At 36.2% G+C, this 23,678-nt stretch overlaps 3 protein-coding genes and 1 long non-coding RNA gene across 6 annotated transcripts; 3 read left to right on the plus strand and 1 right to left on the minus strand.

The window, feature by feature from the left end:
- Window positions 1-1,220: 1,220 nt before the first annotated feature.
- LOC110870590 lies at window positions 1,221-1,796 on the plus strand. The gene has a single exon (XM_022119774.1). The coding sequence runs from the start codon at window positions 1,221-1,223 to the stop codon at window positions 1,794-1,796; it is 576 nt and encodes a 191-aa protein (XP_021975466.1).
- A 3,759-nt stretch (window positions 1,797-5,555) lies between these two features.
- On the plus strand, window positions 5,556-6,231 carry LOC110873761. The gene has a single exon (XM_022122749.2). The coding sequence runs from the start codon at window positions 5,571-5,573 to the stop codon at window positions 5,775-5,777; it is 207 nt and encodes a 68-aa protein (XP_021978441.1). The 5' UTR covers window positions 5,556-5,570; the 3' UTR covers window positions 5,778-6,231.
- An 8,338-nt stretch (window positions 6,232-14,569) lies between these two features.
- Window positions 14,570-17,722, plus strand: LOC110873759 (receptor-like protein kinase THESEUS 1). Its single transcript, XM_022122748.2, has one exon. The coding sequence runs from the start codon at window positions 15,053-15,055 to the stop codon at window positions 17,588-17,590; it is 2,538 nt and encodes an 845-aa protein (XP_021978440.1). The 5' UTR covers window positions 14,570-15,052; the 3' UTR covers window positions 17,591-17,722.
- A 1,456-nt stretch (window positions 17,723-19,178) lies between these two features.
- On the minus strand, window positions 19,179-22,544 carry LOC110873762. Of its 3 annotated transcripts, none has more exons than XR_004864435.1 (4): window positions 22,169-22,544; window positions 21,813-21,910; window positions 19,920-20,025; window positions 19,179-19,442 (listed from the first exon to the last, which is right to left on the minus strand). It is a non-coding gene; the product is annotated as an uncharacterized LOC110873762 (long non-coding RNA). The 3 variants fall into 3 exon arrangements; XR_002555460.2 differs by having other exon boundaries at window positions 19,179-19,464; XR_004864434.1 differs by having other exon boundaries at window positions 19,179-20,025; window positions 22,169-22,537.
- Between the last annotated feature and the right edge of the window lie 1,134 nt (window positions 22,545-23,678).

Consider the following 23,678-nt stretch of genomic DNA (forward strand, 5'->3'; position numbering starts at 1 on the left):
CATTATTTTTCTTCTCTTTGGGCATTATTATAGAAATGCCCCTCACTCTTCATGCCCCTATAATGCCCATGAGTAATGGTGTAAGGGCATTATCAAAATCTTTCATGCCCTTATAAAGCCCCATTACATATGGTCTAAACATATCAACTTGTAACTTACATTTTAAAGCAAAATTTATGGGCTGAATACTTATCAACTTGTAACTTATATTTTAAAGCAAAATTTATAGGCTGAATACTTTTTGTACGTTAACTTAAAATTTAGTTTTGCTAATAGATTATATCATGACAAATGCTTTTAACTATAATAAATACAATACCAATAAGGCCGGTGGTGTTGCTTAACGCCACCCCTCCACCTCACCCTCCATAGCGTTCCTGGAGTGCCATCCTCTACACCGTTGATTTCAAAGGGGACGACATCCATCTCTCGCCAGCATGTTAACAAACGTTTTTTTGAGTTGATCGACAGGAGTTGGTCAAAATGACTGTTGTTTAACGTTCATATTTTTTTTTAAGTTTTTTTTAATTCAAATATATATACAAACCTATACCAAACTAAAACACACACCAATCACAAACTAAAACACACACCAATCACAAAAAAATACATAAATTCTACCCAATCATTTTTAAGAATGTCATCCGGTTCGTCGAGCTCTTCATCCGATGATGTTTTTGACGATATGATTATTGCAATTACGCAGGAGACGATTAATTATTTGCGAGAAGAAGCCCAATCCTCTACATCGTATACCAGACAACCGGCTCTTAAAAGAGACCGGTTAGGTGCTCATGAACGTTTAATGCAAGATTATTTTTGTGAAAATCCGTTGTACAATGATGTCCAATTTAGGCGTAGGTTTCGTATGAGCCTCGTCTTTTCCTAAAAATTTCTAATGATCTTGCGGGTGAATTCCTTTTTTTCACACAAAGACAAAGTGCTAGTCGCAAAGTTGGTCTCTCTGGAATCAAAAGTGTACTGCAGCAACTAGGCAACTAGCGTACGACACAACGAGTGATGCGTGGGGTGAATATTTAAGGATGTCGTCCAGAATGTGTCGTGATTCTCTTGAAAATTTCTATGAAGATATTTTTTTATTTATTGTTATTATTATTATTATTTTTTAATTTACAGTTTATTATTTTTATTGTTATTATTTTTTTATTAACACTATTTTATTAGGTGTTATCTTTCTGTACGGGAGGTGATATTTGAGGATGCCAACCACTGCCGACGTTCCACTTTTATACGAGGCCCATCAGCGGATACACGGGTTTCCTAGGATGTTAGGTAGTCTTGATTGCACGCACTGGGATTGGGCGGCATGTTCAACCGCTTGGAAAGGGCAACACCATCGTGATGAACACGATGGTCCTTCCCTAATATTACAAGCGATTGCGTCTCAAGATTTATGGATTTGGCATGCGTACTTTGGCATGGCCGGTGCGAACAATGATATCGCAGTTTTACAATCTTCGAATCTTTTCGACGATGTCATAGATGGTGTTGCACCAGATACTTCATTCTATGCAAACGGCGTGGAGTATAAGTATGGGTACTCTCTCACAGACGGTAGTTATCCGGAGTGGGCGACGTTGGTGGAAACACTTTCGTGTCCAGATGACGAAAAAGAAATGTATTTCAAGAAGAAACAAGAGTCAGTAAGAAAAGATATCGAGCGGGCTTTCGGTGTGTTAAAAAAGAGATGGTCTATCATCGACCAGCCGTCGATGATACTTGAAAAAAGTAAAATGAGAAACTCATTTGTACGTGTATCATTTTGCATAACATGATATTGGAGGACTCAGGTATAGCGTTTTGTGGAGAAGTTATGATGAAAGTAATCAACCGACGAACCCACTACTAACATACGCTGAAAAAGAAGTTATCCGATCGAAGATACGTGACAGGACACACACCATAACCTTCGAGCTGATCTGACCGAGCACCTATGGTTTTATCGTGAACAAGGAGGAGACGACGAAGAGGACAAGTGACTTTGTATTTTTTTTTATTTAGATTATGATATTGTATTTTTTTATTTACATTATGGCATTTTATTTTTATTATTTAAATTATGAGTTATAAATTAATATATAAAAATTAAATAATTTTTAAATTTAAATAAAAAATAATTAAGTAGCGATGATGGGGGGTTTTATACCATACCCTGCAAGTTAAAGAAAGAGGCTTTAAAGCCTTCTGTATAACGTGGACATGACATGACGCTGAAGTGACATGATAAATACCACACCCTCCAGCCTAACAATAGATTTAATAGATTTAAATCATGAAAACTACCATAATTTCTTATTTTAAACAATATTAACTCTTAACTTATATTTTAAAGCAAAATTTATAGGCTGAATACTTTTTTGTACATAAACGTAAATTTTAATTTTACTAATAGATTATATCATGACAAATGCTTTTAACTATTTTAAACACAATACCAATAACAATAGATTTAAATCATGAAAAATAACATATTTTTTTATTTTTAACGAAAAGTCAACTAACATAATTCTTTTTACCTATAAATTTCTTTTTTTTAGTGGCCAAAATTTTACACCATCAAGATATTAAACTCATGACTTTCTCTTTTTTTTTTTTTTTTTTTTGAAAGATTAACTTCATTAAAGAACTCCGAACCCACCACAAAAACAGGGGGACAGACCAACCAAAAATTACAACATATATAAGGGGAAAGAACACCAATCTCTCTAAACTAAACTCTTATGTTTGGATCTACAACCTAGCCAAAGGAACCCTAGAGACTTAACTTCCCCAACAATCTCTAAACTACACCCTTTACCTCAAGAAAAGAATTTATCGTTTCTCGCTTTCCATATGCACCAACATGATACCATGATAATACCCCTTATATTATCCTTAGCATCCGAACTGACCGATAGACCCTTATAAATCTCCAGAAGATCACCGAAGAAAAAAGCGAAGATAGGAGATATATTTAGCCATTCACTTATTTTACTCCAAACCGAATCCGCCACTCTACACGTTGTAAACAAATGGTCAACCGATTCTTCAGCCCCGCCACAAAGAATGCAATCCGTTGATTCCATCGGGATATTCCTCCTAGCCAAAGCCTCTCTCGTGGGGATCCTATTACGAGCCGTTCTCCAAATAAAAATATTACATTTAGATTGAACCCACCCCCTTTCCATAATTTACGTACCATAGCCGCATTCTGGTTCACAACAAACAAAGATTTAACCGACGATGTAGAAAATTTCCCCGAGACTTCCGGAATCCACTTCCATCTATCCCCATATGACGCTAACTGAATCGAACTCAACTGGGCACAGCAGTCCGCCAACTCCGCACTCTCCTCAATGCTGAACGAGATCCGGGCCCAACACCACCTCCAAACACCCACCGATCCCATCACCGGGGCCCTATCTGCAACCCGACAGCCTTTATCTACCTCTAGAGCAAACAAACGAGGCCACCTGTGCATCAGAGGAGAGTCTCCGAACCAGACGTCGATCCAAAATCTAATTCCTTTACCATTGCCCAGGACCCCTTTGAACAAACAGTTTATTCTTTTGTTATCAATGACCAACTTGGATTCGAGCCCCATAATATTCTTCCAAACGCCAGTTAGAGATGCATTACATGGAAGATACGACCATCTCCTACTCCGACCATGGCACGCCACAATAACTTTCCTCCAAAGACTATCTTCTTCCTGCCTGAATCTCCACAGCCATTTGACCAAAAGCGCATCATTCACCGCTTTAAGTCTATTAATACCCAAACCACCCATTGTAATTGGCTTCGAGACCTCTTCCCACGCAACCCAATTCTTTTTCCTCACTTCGACCGAACCACCCCATAGGAAGTTTTTCATTAACGACTCCAATCTTTCAACCACTTTTACTGGCACCTTGAAGATTGAAAAGTAATAAATGGGAAGACTTGCCAGCACCGATTTAATCAAAACCACACGACCTCCAATGGAGAGAAACCGGGCTTTCCAATCCGATAGACGATTCTAAAAAATCGAGACGATTGGATCCCAATTCCTAATCCGATTCATGTTAGCACCTAACGGAATACCCAAATATTTAAACGGGAAACCCCCCTTGATGCACCCCACAACCTCCGCCATACTAGCGATCTCACCATCTTCCACACCAATCCCGAAAAGGTTCGATTTATGAAAATTAATTTTCAACCCGGAACATGCATGAAAGACTCGAAGTATCCGCAATACCAACTTGATATTATCTTCCGACCACTCTCCCACTATAAGGGCATCATCCGCGTACAATAGATGGGAAACAACAGGACCCCCGTTAGGTAACTTGATCCCCTTAAACCTTCCAACTTCACACGCCTTAGCAACCAGGCGCGAGAAAGCCTCCATCACAATTAGGAATAAGAAAGGAGATAATGGATCTCCTTGTCTAATTCCTTTCTGACACTGGAATTCGAACGTAGGAGACCCGTTTACCAACACCGACGACCTGGCTGAAACAAGAACTCCTTTAACCCACTTAACCCAAGATGGTGAGAACCCCATTTGACCCATCAAGTCCAATAAACAACCCCAGTTTACATTGTCGTAAGCCTTCTCGAAATCTATTTTAAACACAAAAGCACTCCTACCCGACTTTCTCAACCAAGACCAAACTTCGCTCAAAATGAAGAGGCTATCCAAAATATACCTATCCTTGACGAATGCCGATTGCGATTCCGAAATGACTTTCCCTATAACTCCTTTAATCATATTCGCCAAAATCTTGGATATCGTCTTACTGATAATACCTATCAAATTAATTGGTCTATAGTCTTTAAGAGCAACCGGATCCACAACTTTCGGCACAAGAGTAATAAACGAAGTGCTGGCACTCCTATCAACTGATCCCGACTCATGAAACTGGAACAAAATGTCCCTAAAATCGTTAACAAATAGGTTCCAAAAATGTTTGACAAACATAAAGTTAAAACCAACCGGGCCGGGGGCTTTGTCCGCCCCACACTCGAAGACCGCCTCTTTTATCTCCTTATCCGAAAACTGACCCGAGATCTCACTGGCCAACTCCTCCGAAAGCTTACTCAAGCCCGAACATACCAATCTCGGCCTAACCCTCCTGCTGTCCCCAAAATGGTTCCTAAAAAAGCACAAAACCTCCTTTTTAACCTTATTAGGCTTGGAAACCCATCTCCCGTCAACTAGCAAACCCGGAATTCCATTAAGTTTCCTCCTATTGTTAATTAGACGGTGGAAAAAAGCTGAATTCTTGTCCCCCTCTAACGCCCAACGGCATCTAGATTTTTTGTCTCAGATCCAAACCAGCCAGCCTATCCCGTTCCTTCATATTTTTAAGACATTCCACTCTGATCCAGATTTCTTCTTCACTTAAAAGCCATTAAGCCCTAACACACGTGGCAGTAAAACAACTGATGCCTCCCTACCCATTCATGTACCTTACCCATAACTCGCTAGTTGTCGTACGTACGTTAATTAATTAATTTGCTTATAAAACCTATCCCCATGAACATATTCCCAAAACAATTTCGTCAAAACATAAACTTAACTTATGGTTGTATTTTGCTTTTTGGTGAATCAGACTAGAAAGATCCGGCGGACGAAACCGGTGGCCGGATCCTGTTCGCGGTGCGGCCGAGGAGCCAAAGTTGCCGACATGTTAACATCGACTAGATTTTGCTACATCCCTTTTCATCGGAGATCTTGGAAGGCAATCATATGTACGTTCTGTGGTGCCACTCTTAAAACCTATCGATAATTGAATCGATCAGCTGGTAATCTATGGTGATTCGAATCAAGTGATTAGTGGTTGGAGGCTGATACCAATATGTTTAGTTTTTTTTTTTTCGTCTTCTTGTTTACGATTTAGTTGTATATTTATAAGTTATAACGACACAATCCTTACAGGTTTCCTGGGTTCAAGTTCTAAGCTAGGGTCAGTGGCGTCTCTGAGAATTCACATACCCTGTTCGAACTCGAAAAATGTGCTCATATGCTTTAACGAAAATTGTTTTTTTATTTTTATTTTTTAAAATCATATTAGTATTGGGTTGGGCCCAATAAACCTAATGTTATGTTGGGTAAATTATAAAGCATAAAAAGTTATTTGATAATGGGCCTCTATATTGAATTTGTATGTGTTTACAAATTTTTTTTTTAAAGTAACATATATATATCGATATTTTTTTAAATCTCGTGCCCCTCAAAATCATGGGCCTTGTACGGAAATCCTTCCCGCACACCATAAGAGCCGCCCCTCAATAGGGTTATTGGAAAAGTGATTATGTTTATCTCTTTTTTCAAAGATTTGCTACAAAATCCAAAAGTTTTTGGTTAGATTTTAACCTTTTCTTTTTTGTTGTTTTATAAGCAAATGATTATAGCATCGACGACCCACGGACAAGGTTTTTGGAGAAGGGATGCCACCTAACCACCCGGACCAGACAAAAAACTTATGATCGATGCTCTTAGTGTGTATATTAATGGAGTGATGTATGATATTAATCATATTATTATCATTGCATGAATCATAGTTTCGAACTATAGAGACAAAAAATGTAAGACCGTAAGAGAGATAATATACAATGATGAGCAGTGGCGGAACTAGAATGATAAATCAGGGGTATGTCAAAAAAAAAAAATACTGTGCAATTATACAATACTAAAAAAAAAACGACAATAAACAAGTAAAGCAAAACAAATGCCTAATAGATTTGTGCTCTTCTATTTTTTCAATGGCTTGAAATCATTTCATCACCTCGTCGTCATTTACTTTATGAAAAAAATCTTTTTCAACCTCACAAACCATGACATTGTTCAAAAATACAGAATGCACTAAAGTATTTTCTTTTCTAAAAATATCTATTATAGTATTGATTATATTTAAAAGTTTGCAAAATCTATAGCGCATATTGTAATTAATAATATTGCTTAAGAGTATGTTTGGCATAGAACTTTTAGGAGCTTCTAGCTTTAAGATTTTAAGAAAAAATTCATACTCAATAAAAAGCCTTGTTTGGTTGAAGGAGATTGAAGCTTTTAGGTTAGGAGCTTGAAGCTTTTGGTTGAACGCTCCTACTAGTACGTCTAGAAGGAGCTACAAGCTTTTAAGGAAAAAATGACTATTTTAACTTCTAAAGATGATGAACTTTTTAATGCACAAACTTTTTAAATTTTTAATTATATTCATTTTGGTCATTTTATACATTTTATTACCAGCTACAGCTACCAGCTACTTTTGCCAAACATACCCTAAATGTGTGTTAACCCAACTACATGAAAACATCATCGAATGTATATTGCAACAAATTAATATAGACATATAAACAAAATGAGTATTTTTTTTTTTTTTTACTAATAGCAAGGAAGCAAGGAAAAACAAATTGGTTGTACTGTCAGCTTGTCATTTTTACTTTGCTTTTATCATAAACTATTTGATTTGCCGTCCGCGCGTTGCGACGGAGACCCAATGTCTGCAAAACGCGTGTTGGCAACGACAAACAGATACCGAATATCAAAACATAAATAAGAATGACGTAGTAAAGATAGTCATCCCGTCCTAAAAAAACGATTTAACAATAATCTAATATATAATAATAGTGGCTCTGATTACCTGCGTAAAAGAGGAAATTTGTGTTTTATCAATTCGGATTTATCCCTATAAAAAGATTTGAATGGAATATGGGTTTTATCCCATTTGTTTAAATATTAAACTTTGGTGTTTTACAAACTCTAAAATTATTTCCTAACTACGATCCTGATGAAAAGTTTTCCGCTGCAAATTTAATAAACATCGGTACCACCTGACTGTTTACGGCTCCCGACTAGGGTGGGGTCGATAGTTGTGACAAGTTAGTTGGTATTATGCAAGTAACTTAAAATTAGTCATAACAACTTGGGTGATGCAAAAACCTGCTGGATGTTGATCTGATAACAAGTGTGATGCAAACCTGCTAATGTAGTTAGTTGATTTTGGAAGAGAGACAAAATCAAAGGGATGCTAAAATAGAAAGCACATGGATGTGAATTGCAATAAAGACTTAAGATAGGGATTCAAAGAAAAATGTATTTTGGTCATTCCAACATGATTCTAATAGAGAAGTAACGTCAGTAAGGTAGGAGGGACTCATAGCGTAAGGAAATACAAACCACAATGACTAAGGTAACCGGATTTTCAAATCAAGGACGCAAGTTGATCTCATCACCATACCTCAAGGACATAAATTACACTTTACTATTTTTCAGATTTACTAAAAGTACGGCTTAACAATAAAAAAAATAATCAATTTTTATAATTGTTCAACTTTAGTCAAATTGAAAAAGAAAATCAGTAAATAGTAAAAAAAAATTAATTTATATATGTTTTATTTACCGCACTCAGTTTTAAGTTTTTCTAACGTTTATAAAATAAATATTTTACAAGATTGAAACATTAAATCAAAGTTAAATGACCCTAGAAGTAAAAAGAATAAAATTTTGACTGATTCTAGTAAGGGATTTATAAAACTTGATTAGTATTGTGTGAAGTTATCTTTTTATATTCTTAATATAGGAAAATGTATTTAAGTGGTGTATCTTGTGAATTTGAGTTTTTTTTTCTATTCTTCCCACTCAATGGACATAACGAATCATACTCCTATATTTGATTGTAGACCATTTTTTTCATGCATGGCTCAATACCTATCAAGTATCAAACATACTTATTAGTGTTATAGAAAATTTCGGGATTCGTAAGTATAAATATTTTTTCTTCCTTTATAATTTTATATAGTGATATGTTTCTTTAAAGTCTACTATATACTTAAAATTAGACATGTTACATACATACTATTATTATCATAAAGTATTTGAAATATTTAAAGTTGTAAATGTCATAATCCATGAAGCTCAAAATAATACTTCGAATTTCGTTACCAATAAAAAAAATATCACTAAAATATATATCCTAAAAGAGAATTTTATTTTCTAACAAATGTAGCTATTAAAATAGTACATTACTAAACAAGGGTTAAGAAAGACAAATTAGAAAATTTGGAGTATATGGTTAGGATAAACGGGTATATTATTCTGGTAATCAAATCAGGTATCATCTAATCTCATACATAAAAAAAATTTGAATTTCAAACCTGTATAAACCGCCTCAATACTTATTGTAGGTGTTTCGAATTTTGTGTATTCTTGTTGGGCTCGGGTCTTTTTGCTATCCGTGGTCAAAGACATCTTACAATGCCTGGTTTCCTTTAGAGGTGCATAAATCCGTTTTTTCTAATACTTGGTTTCGGGTGATTGCGTATTTCAAAATTGGGTATTGAGAGAAACTAGGTAGGGTTCGGGTACGAGTATTGAGGAGAAAAACCGTACCGTATGTACTCGGGTAGGGTATGATCGGGTTCGAGTATAACCGGGTATTAAAACCGAGTATGGGTTCGGGTATTAATACCCAGTTTTAAATAATAAGCTTTTTTTATTATTTTACAAAAAAACAATGCGTTTATAATTTAAATTTGGTTTATAATTTATATTTATAAAAATAATTAAAATAAATTACAATAACATTAATTCAATCAAAGTACATATTATTTGCTTTATAATATGCATTTAAGAAAAATAAATATAAAAGTCGTGAAGTAAACATAAAAATATACTTTAAAAAGTCAGGTATTCTATTTGGCATTAAAAATCAGTATCGGCGATGGGTAACGTCAGGTTCGGTTACGGAAATAAAATACCCAGATACAATGTTCACTTGTCCAAATTTGTCGGGTCTGGTTCACGGGTTTTTTTTGTCCACCTCCGGTTTCCTTCCCATGCACCTGATTTGACATGGATTTAGATTATGGGCTTCAGGCCCACAGTTCTGCAACATTTTTAGATTATGGGCTTGACCGCTAGGAAGAGACTAATAACATAGCCGAAGTCCGAAGATGTCGGTTAATTAAGTTATGTTATGGAGTACTTTGTGTTACTTTTGTATTGGATTATGAGTTAATTGCCCGGATGGTCCCTGTGGTTTCACGTTTTTTCACGTTTAGTCCCTACCTTTTGAAAATAGCAGGTATGCTCCCTATGGTTTGTTATTTTGTTACTCGGATAGTCCCCTGAGTAGATGTCAGTTAGTTTGGAAATAACAGATATGCTCCCTATGGTTTGTCATTTTGTTACTCGGATAGTCCCCTGAGTAAATGTCAGGGGACTATCCGAGTAACAAAATGACAAACCATAGGGAGCATACCTGCTATTTCCAAAAGGTAGGGACTAAACGTGAAAAAAACGTGAAACCATATGGACTATCTGGACAATTAACTCTTGTATTATTGATCTAACTTTATGACCTAATTATCTTAGGTTTGAATATTTGACAACAATAACATTGTCCGCAAGACAGTAACAATACTAAAGAGTTGCTTCAATGTCCCTGGTGTTATTGGAAGGGCTCCACAACAAACCACTAAATTAGGGTGGAGGTATAGTCAAACACCTTAGGGTGTTTGAGTGAAATCCTACCCAATAATATTATGTTATGTCAACTCTTTATTCTACTCCTCATTTTGCACTCAATCAGGGGGTATGGTCAATCACCCTAGGGTGTTTGAGTAGATTAAAAAATAAAAAAAATTGTGATTGGTTGAAAGGGGTTGAGACCCACCATTAAACCTCCCTCACTCCCCCCCCCCTTTTCGGTAAACACTCACCGAATTCCCCACCCTCTCTCCAACTCACCGAACACCCACATTCACCCGGTATAGTCACCGATCGGTGACTTAGACTACCCGCACAACTCCCCGCTTATTATACCCTCCACCCTTATGTTTGAGCACCTTCGTGTAAGTACATATCATGAGTAACCCAAAAAAAACTTGAAAATCGAGAAAAACTGCTACTAACCAATTAAATTTATTATTTTCATTTTTTAATTATAAGGTTAGTATTCTAAAAATAAAAAAATATACGTAGATTGATGAGTTACATATATGAAGGGTATGTGTATGTATGTGTATAAGAATTCACGAGCTACATAAATGTGGCTCTGTCGATCTACATACATACACTAGGTGAAACCCAATGTGTTACAGGCAGTGTTTTAATAACCGGTAAATACCGGCCGGTTATACCGGTATTACTGGTTCCGGATGCAATTCCGGTACGAAACACCCCGGTAAATAAGTGAAACGGCATAAGATTCGTACCGGCGGTAAAATCCGGTATACCGGTTTGAACCGTAATACCGGTACCGGCACATGGTTATTTTAGTTTGGGTTTTTAGTATTCTAGAGTTTCATTAGATACATATACCATCGATCGACATTCAAAACCATCATCACTTATGGTTCATCACTTCATCCACAAGATTCAGCTCCATCTTCGTCGGTTCATCACTCCATCTTCATCATGCTTCCAGTTCCATCTTCATCGGTAGTTTTACTTATTTCAATAAAATAATCTGAGAGTAAATAGATCCATAAGTGGGTCAAAAAGTGAAAGACTTGAAGTAATTTGATGTATCTCTCTCTCCATATATATGTATGTATGTATGTATATATGTACGTCTATACGGGTAAAGCAATGTTATGTGAAGGATTGTATTTTGAAACTTGAAAAAGAAAGAGGACATGATAATAGTTATATTATAATTTATTATGTTAATAAAAAATATTAAAACTGATAGTTATGTCAATATAATTCATGTACGTGTGTATCTCTATGAAATTATAGAGTTAACTAGTTCATCCGGTTGAACCACTCGGTACAACCCGGTTCTACCGGTTGAACCATTTTTAAGGCCATCCCGATATGATTTTAAAACCGTTTTTAAAACATTGGTTACAGGGGTTGAATAAATATAAGTTTATATATTAAGTAATAGAAAAGTTATCTTTAAAAAAAACTCGTGTATTGCACGAATTGAATAAGCGCATGTATTATATGAGTTGAATAAATATAATGTAATTGGTTAACACATACAATTATCAAGACATGTCTTTAATATAATGATATAGTATTTACTTACTATAACATTTTTCTTTATTTCTTTTTTTAATTATCGGTAAATTTGAGAGATGGGTGGATCTTTGTTGACAGTCTTGACTTCATCAACATCATCATGCCATACGATCCATCTTGGATATCACCAATTCATTGGAGCGAGATGAGCATGAGGGTACGCATTGCTCTAATTAAAATTTAACATATATTTTTATATCCTAATTTATGATTACTTTCTTTGTGAAAGGCGTAGGACACCGATAAATAGAAGGTGTAGTTGAAAACCGTTAGAGCGAATTGTAACACCTAGTATGGATAGAGGAGTTGATTGTGTGGTTCGAACTTTGTAACTTTTTTCTAGCATTCTTCAACATTCATATTTGTTTAGTAACTAACAACTTAACATTTCCTTGTAGATTGTGGAGAAAAAAAAACACGTTCCCACTGTTGCCAAGCTTTTTGATAGGATATACACCAAGAGACAAGTGGTGTGGGGTGTGTGTCCAAAGGCACGTGAAGTGTTGATATGATTTTCAATAAAAGAAAACACTTATTTTCTTTATATGATTACTCACTGTTTAGTGTTAATGTGTTATCACTCTTGGACTGTTAGTTAACACTCATATAATGGATATGTTATATCTATATAAATTGTACTGTTGAATTTTGCATAAACTAACTAACACAATTATTTTTGTTTCCCACACAACAGTCGTTGATAACACACTTGTGGGAGGAGAACGTCGGAGGACAGAAGAATGGGCGCCTCTACATCTTAAATTCAAATTGATACGTTTTTCTTCTAGGCAATATTAAAATTATTTAAAAGGATGAATCATGATTAAAATTACAATCAGACAATCTCCATTGTTGTCGTCTTCACGGGCTGCTCACGTCTACTAGGGATGTAATCGAGCCAAGCCAGGTCGAGCTCGAACTTAAACGAGTTAGTTAGGCTTGGCTTGTTTATTTTATCGAGCTGAAAAGTCGAGCTTTTACTCATATAATGTTTGAGCCAGCTTGGAATTTTTTTTATATATATTTTCTTTACAAATATTGATAACATAAAAAAAAAATACACATATATCTATATGTTATATTTTTATTCTTTAAAATATTTTTAAGATTGAAAGGCGTAATATAAGTATTTTAAAAATTAAAAGCATAATAAAAGTATTATATGTGTGTTTTTGTTTATTTTCCCATATTTTTATATCTTATTGATTAGTTAAACTTAAAATGTTAAAACTTCAACCCCTCTTACATATTTTTTATTTTAATACATTTAAAATTAAAATTAATCTACATAGAATACAATCATTCGAGCCGGTTGGCAAGCTCACGAGCCGAGCCAGCTCGTTTACAATCGAGCTTTTTTCGACCAAACTTTTTCCGAGCCAGCCGTGAGCTTTTTGAACACCCCTAACATCTACGTCCGCATGACTAACATTCTTGCACAACAACCCCCCCCCCCTCTCCCAATTCCTGTTCTTACCTACATTCGCGGACAGATTACGTTGTCCTTCTCCTTTCGCCACATCATTTCGTGACTGACCACGGATTTCTCTCACATGCATGTGTTGGTGGATTTCTCAATTAGACCATCATCATTGCAACCATATTCACGGACAGTCTATCGGTCTATTCACATTTAGGTAGGCATGACTAATTTTCTCACACACGTGACCCCTCTCTCTCCTCTCTCACAATTTATGTCCTTAGGGGAGGAGGGGTGGTTCACTAGTGATAGATTCTATCACTCCCACTATCCAATCAAATCATACCATGTCATCACCCAATATTCTATCACTAGTGATAGAAATGTAGACGGGTGGTATCACTAGTGATGGAATTCTATCACTCCCAAATTTTTTAATTTTCATTTTAAAATTAGAAATTAACAATAAAACACTAAAATATAAATTTCATTAAACTTAAAAAATAAATTACATAGCCAAATAAAAAAACAACTAAACGGGTGGCATCTCCCAACCCCACTTTGCGCAAATCACGCGCTTTTGTTGAACCCCCACCTCTCTTCCTTGAACCTTCCATGTGTGTTGTAAAATTATTTAGATTGAGATGTAAAATTTTGGAGTTGAATTTGAGAGTTTTTTGATTTATTTGAGTGGGGGAATGATTTATATAAAAAACCTCTCAAAAATATAAACCCCCAAACGGTAATATTTGTGCCAAATGGTTAAAAATTCAAACGGTCATGTCATCTTCAACGCGTTATCTGTTCCACGCGTTATCTTTATCACGCGTTGAAAGAGGGGAGACGGCGGTGTAGCGTTATGCAATAACGCGTTATAGGGGTGGTATAACGGATCACCCCGTGTACCCTTAACCGCGTTCCCAAATTCCACTCTCCTTGTGACGTCATACTCGCCCGTCTTCTCTCTTCCAATTCGACCCCGAATTATCTCACATGCATGCGTTGAATCTTGATAATAATCTTAAAAAAAAAAAAAAAAAAACTTTTTCCGGTTTTTTTATAAAAAATCCAACTATCTTACGGATAATTGCCACAAATCTAGCGGCAACTAGCAACTCGGACCCCATGTGTCGAACCTTCACTTCACAACCATGAACTATGCAAATTTAGTTGTGGGTTCCACCGTTACACCCTCTTTCTTTCATTTCTTGTGTACCAGCCTGTAAAGAGCTGTGCAGATTTTCGCTTCAAATTTCAAAAAGCTTTAGCTTGCTGTTCATCATCTTCTGTCTTCATTCCAAATGAGGTAAGAATTACTAAATCAACCTATTTTTCCACAACTTTCCATTGCTCAGTTCAAAGCCCTAGTCACCACAATCTTATCTTGTTTCAGTATTTCTTCAGACATTGCTTTTTTTTTTTTTTTTTCAATCCTAGGGTTTTTGACATTTTTATTGGAGTTACCCATTCCTTGCTTTGCCTCAAACTTTCTTGATTCATCACTAGTTTTTGGGGATTTTAAGGTTGTGAATGTCCAAGAAAATGAGTTTCTTGAAGTGGGTTGCTTGAAATCTTTAACCTTTAACTTCAAGAAATTTGGGGATTTGTAGGTTATGATGTCCAAGAATATGTGTTTCTTAAAGTGGGTATCTTTAGTTCTTGCATTTACTATCTGTATCTATATCCATCCATCATCATCTCATTCATTCAGTCCTATTGATAGCTACTTAATTGCTTGTGGTTCTACCCAAAATGTCACATATCTTGGTCAAACCTATGTTCCGGATTCCTCCCAATCATCAATGGTTTCTTTAACCAACCAAGAAACTTCAAATGTAGTCGATTCCAATTCCACTGTCCCGTTACCTGTTCACCGATCGGCCCGAGTGTTCACCACAACCACCTCGTACAAGTTCAAAATCAAGAAACAGGGCCGCCATTGGATCCGCCTCTACTTTTACCCCATCCCAGGCCACAACCTTACATCGGCTTCTTCGTTAACTGTAGTAACCGAAAGCTTTGTCCTCTTAAGCAACTACACCTTTAAATCCTACAATGGTTCGAACCACCTGTTTAAAGAGTACTCGATAAATGTTACTTCGGGTTCGTTGCTTTTGAATTTTATCCCTTCAAACAACTCGGTTGCATTCGTCAACGCGATTGAAGTTGTATCTGTACCCGACTATTTGATCCCGAATGAAGCTACATCTGTATTCCCGATTACCACAATTAACGGGCTTTCGAATCAAGCATTCGAAACTATGTACCGTTTGAATATGGGCGGCCCAAAACTAACCCCGCAAAACGATACATTGGGAAGAACTTGGGAAAATGATAAAAAGTATCTTCATGTGAACGGGTCAGCTGCAAGTGTCTCGGTCATCCCGTCAATTATAAAGTATACCGAAAGTGTCACACCCGAAATTGCACCGAATTGGGTGTACGCAACTGCTCAAACAATGGGAAATGCTAATGTTGCTAATTTGGACTTCAATATCACTTGGGTTCTTCCGGTTGATCCCGATTTCACTTACTTTGTTCGTGCACATTTTTGCGATATCGTGAGCACGTCTCTAAACACCCTTGTGTTCAATTTGTTTATAAATTCCGAGAATGCGTATCCCGATATTGATTTATCGACATTAACCGGTAACCTCGATGTGCCTGTTTACAAAGATTTTGTCTGCAATTCATCCGATAATTTAAGCACTTTGACTGTAAGTATCGGTCCGGATAGTGTTGCGGATTATCAAAACGCGGTTTTGAACGGTCTCGAAATCTTGAAAATTAGCAACGAGGCTCGAAGCTTAGACGGGCTTACTTCAGTGGAGAATTTTATTTTGTTTCCGTCGAAGAAAACTATAAAACCCGCTTTGGTTATCGGATGTGTTTTAGCCGGTTTGGTTGCGATAGTCGGTTTACTTTTGTGTTATTGTTTCTTGGTGCCGAAAAGATCGAAAACGGGTAATCAAAAACCGTCATGGTTACCACTTCCGTTACATGGAAACTCACTCACTATGACGAAAGTCTCAACCGTTTCTCAAAAAAGCGGAACCGCAAGCTGCATCTCGTTAGCGTCGTGTAACCTTGGTAGAACCTTTACATTTCAAGAAATCATGGAAGCAACGAACCGATTTGATGAGAATCTGCTTCTTGGAGTTGGCGGTTTCGGGCGGGTGTATAAAGGAACAATGGAAGACGGGACCCACGTAGCGGTGAAACGAGGAAACCCGAGATCCGAACAAGGGCTTGCGGAGTTCAGGACCGAGATCGAAATGCTATCGAAGCTTCGGCACCGGCATTTGGTGTCACTTATCGGGTATTGTGATGAACGGTCGGAAATGATTCTTGTTTATGAGTACATGGCTAACGGACCGTTACGAAGTCATCTTTACGGGACCGATCTACCGCCGTTATCGTGGAAGCAACGGCTCGAGATCTGTATCGGTGCAGCTAGAGGTCTACATTATCTTCACACGGGTGCAACGCAGAAGACGATCCACCGCGATGTCAAAACAACCAACATATTACTAGATGAAAACTTTGTAGCAAAAGTCGCGGACTTCGGGCTCTCGAAAGCGGGCCCGGCTCTCGACCAAACCCACGTCAGCACCGCTGTGAAGGGTAGTTTCGGGTATCTCGATCCCGAGTATTTCAGAAGACAACAGTTGACCGAAAAGTCAGACGTGTACTCATTCGGGGTCGTTTTAATGGAAGTTGTCTGTTCAAGACCGGCTTTGAACCCGGTTCTTCCAAGAGACCAAGTCAACATTGCCGAGTGGGCGCTGACGTGGCAAAAGAAGGGCATGCTGGATCAGATCATGGACGGAAACCTCACCGGAAAAGTGAATCCGGCGTCGTTAAAGAAGTTCGGTGAGACCGCGGAGAAGTGTTTGGCGGAGTACGGTGTTGACCGTCCTTCGATGGGAGATGTGTTATGGAATCTGGAGTATTCGTTGCAACTTGAAGAAACGTCGTTGGCGTTAATGGAGCCAGATGACAATAGCACGAATCATATTCAGGCGATCGCGTTAACTCCACTCGAGCCGTTTGAGAACAGCACGAGTATGGTTGATGTGGCGCAGTCGGGCACGGATGAAGAGGCCACTAGTGCAGTGTTTTCCCAGCTTGTTAATCCACGAGGAAGATGATCTAAAGTCCATTTGAAGATGATTTATTATGTTTTTATATGTTATGTCTCTAGCATTTATTTTTGTAAACACTTGTTCAGTGATCAATATATACTAAATATAGGCCAAGAGAATATCCTTGCTTGATGTGCAGCTTTGTCTCCAACATTTTAATCGCGTATTCGTGTTACATGAAACATTTGTTAAACGATTGATTGAAAGAAGATCGATCAAACATGTGACATCACATTGTTTAGGAAGACGTGACACTGCAGATTGTAGTCGCATACAAAGATGAAGAGAAAAAGAGGCCAAACATGAGAAAAAAGGAGAACCCCTTTGACAAACGCAGTATGAATTTCAACAAAAGGTGACTACTTTGAGGTGATCATTAAAAAAGGTAGTCAGCTTTTGTAGAAAGTCATACTGCATTTGCGACGGTGAACTTCCTTTTTCTCCTACTTGACCACCATGTAACTAGTGAATGCAGTATTGGAGCTACTCGTTGACCACTAATGGATTGCGGTATTGGTGCTCCTCCTTGGCCACGATGGTGGTGTTTGTGGTTTTGGTGGCCGATACACCACCATGGTGAAAATGCTAGTAGTGAAGTCATGAATGTTTTAACCTCTTCACTCCCTGAAGATGTTTTTGAAATGCTGGTCCAATTTCCTTTCAATGAATCTTGGGCTGTGAACATATCAAATGTGGAAGCAAATCAATTACTATGTATGCAATAACATAACAAATCAATCAAGACACAATGGATTGACTTTGATTTAGGTCAAACAATGCAAATAGGATCACCAAATTGGCTTGCAACCACTATACAAAAAAGAACCCATGCTTAAATCTTAATCAACGGATGTAGGTTTGTAAATTATTAAAGAACCAAGTGTAAGTAACACCTTTCATCCTATACTAAACTTAATTAGATTACAAATATAATAACCATATGTCCATACGAGTAAGTAATCATAATAATAATGTACCTGTGTTCTTTTGGAGTATATGTCTTCCTCTCTTTTTCTCATCCATCAAAGGCCAATTGAAGCATTTGAGTTATGCAATATATAACAGGCGTACTTAACCCCTGTTTATATGGTTTTCTGTTTTAAAATAAGATAAACTTATTAAATTGCTAGCTCCTTTTATACAAAAAAATCATGCAACACTTTTATAATCGAATCATGTTTCGTTTTTCAAATATTTCAAATATATATTTTATAAAGTCATGATTATGATAGGAAGGATCAATTTTTTCAGTAACCTAACTGATTTACTTTAATTACGCAAATATAAATTGAAGAAATATCCATCATATTTTTTTTTCATATAAAATCTTATCTTATCTTACTAATATAATAAAGTAAATTCAATGTGGACACATGACAATCTTACTAATATAACAAAGTAAATTCAATGTGGACACATGGCAATTTGTCAGGCTAATGAATTATGATTTTGGCGGGAGTCTGTACATGGTACATGGGTTATACCTGAATCCCTCTTAACTAGTTTAATACCCGTCCGGTGGACGGGTTATGTTGAACAACGTAACAAACAAAGCTAATCTATATTAAGTCTATACAAATTTAAACATTACAAATAAAAGCACCAATCTTTAATTTATAAAAGCAAAACAAATGTCAACGGTTTATACAACCACAAAATGATAGAAAATAAAGCTGATAGAGTACTAAAACACGAAATTGTGTCCTTTAAATGCAAAAGTAAATGGTAGGCAAATTTAACATATATGAATCTAGAATGATTATGTTGTTGGCATAGTCACACCGTGGGACCCACGACCCACGACCCACCCAAAGAACACAATACAGATCTCCAACATATTCTTCCTCCTACAAAGAACCTACATGACAAAAGATGTAAATCTGCAAACCATCGAGACTAAGTTAATATGAGTAGTTAAACATCAAGATTAGTTATAGGAGTTCCAAAAATATATTATATTCAATACATAAAGTGAGGGGTGTTTATCAGGTATTTTTTATCGGTGTTTCGGGTTAGTCAGGTTTTGGTGGCTCGACACTTCAACCGAGGACCAACTCAAATAAGTTCGGTTATTCGATATTCAGGTTATGAAAGGGGTTGCTAAAGAAATTATGGCTGCTAAAACTAACACGAGTTATTTTGCTACTAAATTACATGGATTCAAATTTGTATATATAAATGCTTCATATTATATCTACTCTTTGACACATTCTATCTGCATATAGTTAGTACAATTATCAACCTTACTAAAAAAAGGATATATAGATCTCCACTTCAGGTTTCATCAAAACTGTAAGGTATTATGAGATAACTCAATATAGCATACACTACTAACCTTTTCATTTCAAGCAAAATGCATGTTTTTCTTTGGATGAACAACCTATTGCCTTCATGTATTTCGTCCATATATAAGGCTTCTATGGGACCGACAGTCATCTCGCCTGCAAACAACTATTCAAGTTAAATTATATATGCAAGAAGATACCACTTTCAATTACACTTAGGGATGAGCATTTGGTACCGATACCCATTTTTTGGCATTTTCGGTACGGTACCGTACCGAACATTTTTGGTACCGGTACCCAGTTTTGACTAATTTCGATTCCGGTATTTTCGGTATCGGTACCGGTTTGGTATGGTACCAATACCACGCTCATGCCTAATTGCACTCATTGACATTGTATGCTAAATTTAGGCAATGAAGGTCACTAAATAGGGCTTATATATTGTTGTTTCTAACAGTCAAGCAAATGCAAAAGTCAATCTTTTCTTTTAACAACCAGAGCCTCTGCTTATTTCACCTAAGGGGTAAATCCATAATTTTGCATTTACGAAAAATAAGCAGTTAGAAATCAGCAAATCTGAATTGCTAACTAAAACAACTTATTAATTTATTCATATAAATAAAAGAGAACGTGTTCGTATTTGAACCATACCCGGACTAAAATTGTTTTTGACCCGTTATCCAACCTGTATCCAAACTAAAACGATAATGTATTGTTTTTATACCCATCAATATTCATGATTCATATTATAAAGGGACTAAAACAGAGAATCTAAAAGTAAAAGATTGACCTTGAAAGTTAAAAGGCTCATTATCAGTTCAAAATTATATTGCAAATTTGTAAAATCTATCAAAATTATCGACATAAATTATTAACCTTGTAAAATCTACCAACATTTAGTAATATAAACCAACATAAAACTGATAAAAATCATGCCAAATGATTAAATAAAAAAATAAAATAGCTAGAGAGAATGATAAACATGTGTGTGTCTCCCTCTCTTTATAAACAAAATGTTGATATCAACGTTTTTACAAACTGTTTAATTTTTTTTTATCAATATTCATGTTTTTAAAAGATCAATTTAGAACTCCATCGGTGGCTCAAAATCATTTTTAGCATGTTAGATAGTTAAAGAGCCTAATATAATGTGATAAAATATAATCATAATTTAACCTCAAAGAGTTCGAAAGCTTTCGTATCCACCCTAGTTTCACCCTAAAATAGGAAGCAAAAGCAGCCTCTAGACCCTCTCTAACCACTACAAAATTCTTGATTTGATTTAAGCAGTAAATTCTGAAAGGACATGGTCCAAATATTACCCGTATCCGTACCGAAATAGCACGTTCGGATCTGACTCACCACATGCCAAGCCATGGAGCACGGTGAGACAGCGGTTACTCTTCATGTATTGTGGTTATTCCTCACGTCCAAGAGTCGCGTTGCGCCTTGGATAAACAGCAGACGAGCAACATAATAGATATAAAAATCTTATTGTGCTACCCCATCAATCCTTTAGATTAACTTCCACACATTCTTTCTAGTAGAAACTCGACAACATCACACAACCCTTGCACACTAGTTATATGTAAAAACAGATCATTCGGTGCACATACATATGGTGTTTACTGTTCTTGCATCAATGCTTCCGTTATATTTCAATTTCATCTTTTTATATATAACAAACAAAAGGAATTTTTTTTTTTGCATTTCTTAGTACAAGGAGAGCATAAGGCTAACAAAATGCAAAATTCATTGATATCATCTTATTTGTAGAGCATATTCATAAAACCTTAAATAACCCGGAACTTAGTTCATTAGACTTCTGAGTGCCTAAATTGAACAAAGGATACCTATTGTATACAAATTAACAAATTGCTAAATGTAAACACTAATATAATTAAGAGAATCCCAACTACATAAATTTAAGGAATTCTGCTTACCCATTTAGACAAATTATGAAGTTCAGCAGCCCGGTTGAGCTTGTAGCATTTTGAGAAGCGCTTGTTCATGCAGTGCCCACTTATTCTTCTTCATCATCCTAATAAAAAAATTAATAATAGTTAGTGGATTGAGCAATTAAATAACACCAAAATATATAAAATTCAAAATAAGAGTATAAATTTACACTTTCAACATACTTGATTTTGGCACAAAAGACAACTATGGAAATCTAAACATCCATGAATGTGTATTAAGTAAATTAATAGAAAATATTAAGCAAATTAATAGAAAAGATTTGGGCAGAATTAGGGCAAATTTGATTTAGGGCTCGAACGATTAGAACATAAAAAATTACCTTCAACACTTTCTTCAAGTGATTAAGAGGAGAGGGAGTCAGAAAAGAGAAAAGAGGGAAAGGGAGATGAAGACTAAGAGACCATCATCTGTTTTTTAAATCACATCTTGAACTTTTAAAACGTCATTGATTGTACCGACGGGTGAGGAGGTGCATATGGGGTCTGAGGGGAAGAGGACCCTCTGATCTCTCCACTTTTGCGTTTTGATTTGGGGATGTACATTGTGGGTTGGGGTGACAGTTTTATGGATGAGGAGGAGACCTAAGACAACCGACGGCAAACTGAAATTGTGAGCACTACGAAGGAGGTTGAGTTGTTGTGGAGATCATGGGCAGGAAAATGTGGAGGTAACTACCAGGTGAGGGAAACCGTAAGGAACTGCCCCCTGAACTGCTACTACAGCAGTTATTTTTGGGAGTTTAAGTGGCTGAGATTTAATTTCAGCCAAATCCAATGGTGGATATTGATTCAAGAGTTGGTTACACTTAATGGGAACCATAGATATATATATAATTCGGATCCATTAGAAATAAAAGGAAACACCATATCACTCTTTTGTAGAAACCCTTGGCGTCAAAATCTCTCAGCCGGTTCCTTCTTCTTCCCCTCAATGCTCTACGATCTACAAGGTATAGTCATCAAATCCTTCTTTTCTTCTTCAACTATCTAGCATCCACTTTAATCATCTGCTATTTGCTCCTCCATTGCTTATTTTTAGTCGACTTCTAACTTTTGTCTTTGATAGATGTTCTTCACTTCTTTGTTTATGTATTACTTATGTGTATGTTATTAACCATAAGCCACTGTTTGTAAATCGATTCATCAATATTTAATTTGCTGAGGAATTTCAAGAATCTTGGTTTCTTGAGAACCCATGATTGATTAGTGAGGAACTTTTTCAAGAATTGGGGTTTTAGTTATGAGAAATAAAAAGTATTTTTTTTTGAGTTGAATAAATAATTTTATATGGTGCTTAGATTGATCTTGATGACTTTTATGTAGCATTAGTTTATATGATTGTGATGCCATGTTGGAAAGCAATACATCTTTAAGAAGAACAATGTTTGTGCTGATTTTAGTATAGTTGTACCAAATTCATAGCATTTAGTTGCTTTTATTATATAAAATAACTGTTGTTAATAGTGTGATATTTGTTGCAGCAAGGCTATTTTGTATAGTTGGAGTGCACCCAACACGTTGCAAAGCGGGTATATTTTCTTAACCACAAACCCCTGTTTGCAAATTGATTTATCAATATATAGAACGCTAAAAGCTGAAGAAACCAATCATCCTCAAGTGCAATCGCCTCATCTTTCGGTGCTTGAGTCTCAAATCGCTACAAATGTTGCTCAAGTATGTCACATATTCGTTGTTCTAGTCTTAATTTTGTGTTTTATATATATATATATATATATGTGCGCGAATCAAAGTGTATATATATATATATGTGCGCGAATCAAAGTGGATATATAACAGTTTGTTGTTTTTGTCTCAGTTTTTTTTTTTATA

The sequence above is a fragment of the Helianthus annuus genome, chromosome 8, assembly GCF_002127325.2.
Source record: "Helianthus annuus cultivar XRQ/B chromosome 8, HanXRQr2.0-SUNRISE, whole genome shotgun sequence".
Taxonomy (NCBI): domain Eukaryota; kingdom Viridiplantae; phylum Streptophyta; class Magnoliopsida; order Asterales; family Asteraceae; genus Helianthus; species Helianthus annuus.

Excerpts from the sequence above, each read along its gene's own strand:
- LOC110873759 (XM_022122748.2), top strand. The coding sequence starts at position 15,053 with ATGATGTCCAAGAATATGTGTTTCTTAAAGTGGGTATCTTTAGTTCTT.
- LOC110873761 (XM_022122749.2), top strand. The coding sequence starts at position 5,571 with ATGGTTGTATTTTGCTTTTTGGTGAATCAGACTAGAAAGATCCGGCGG.
- LOC110870590 (XM_022119774.1), top strand. The coding sequence starts at position 1,221 with ATGCCAACCACTGCCGACGTTCCACTTTTATACGAGGCCCATCAGCGG.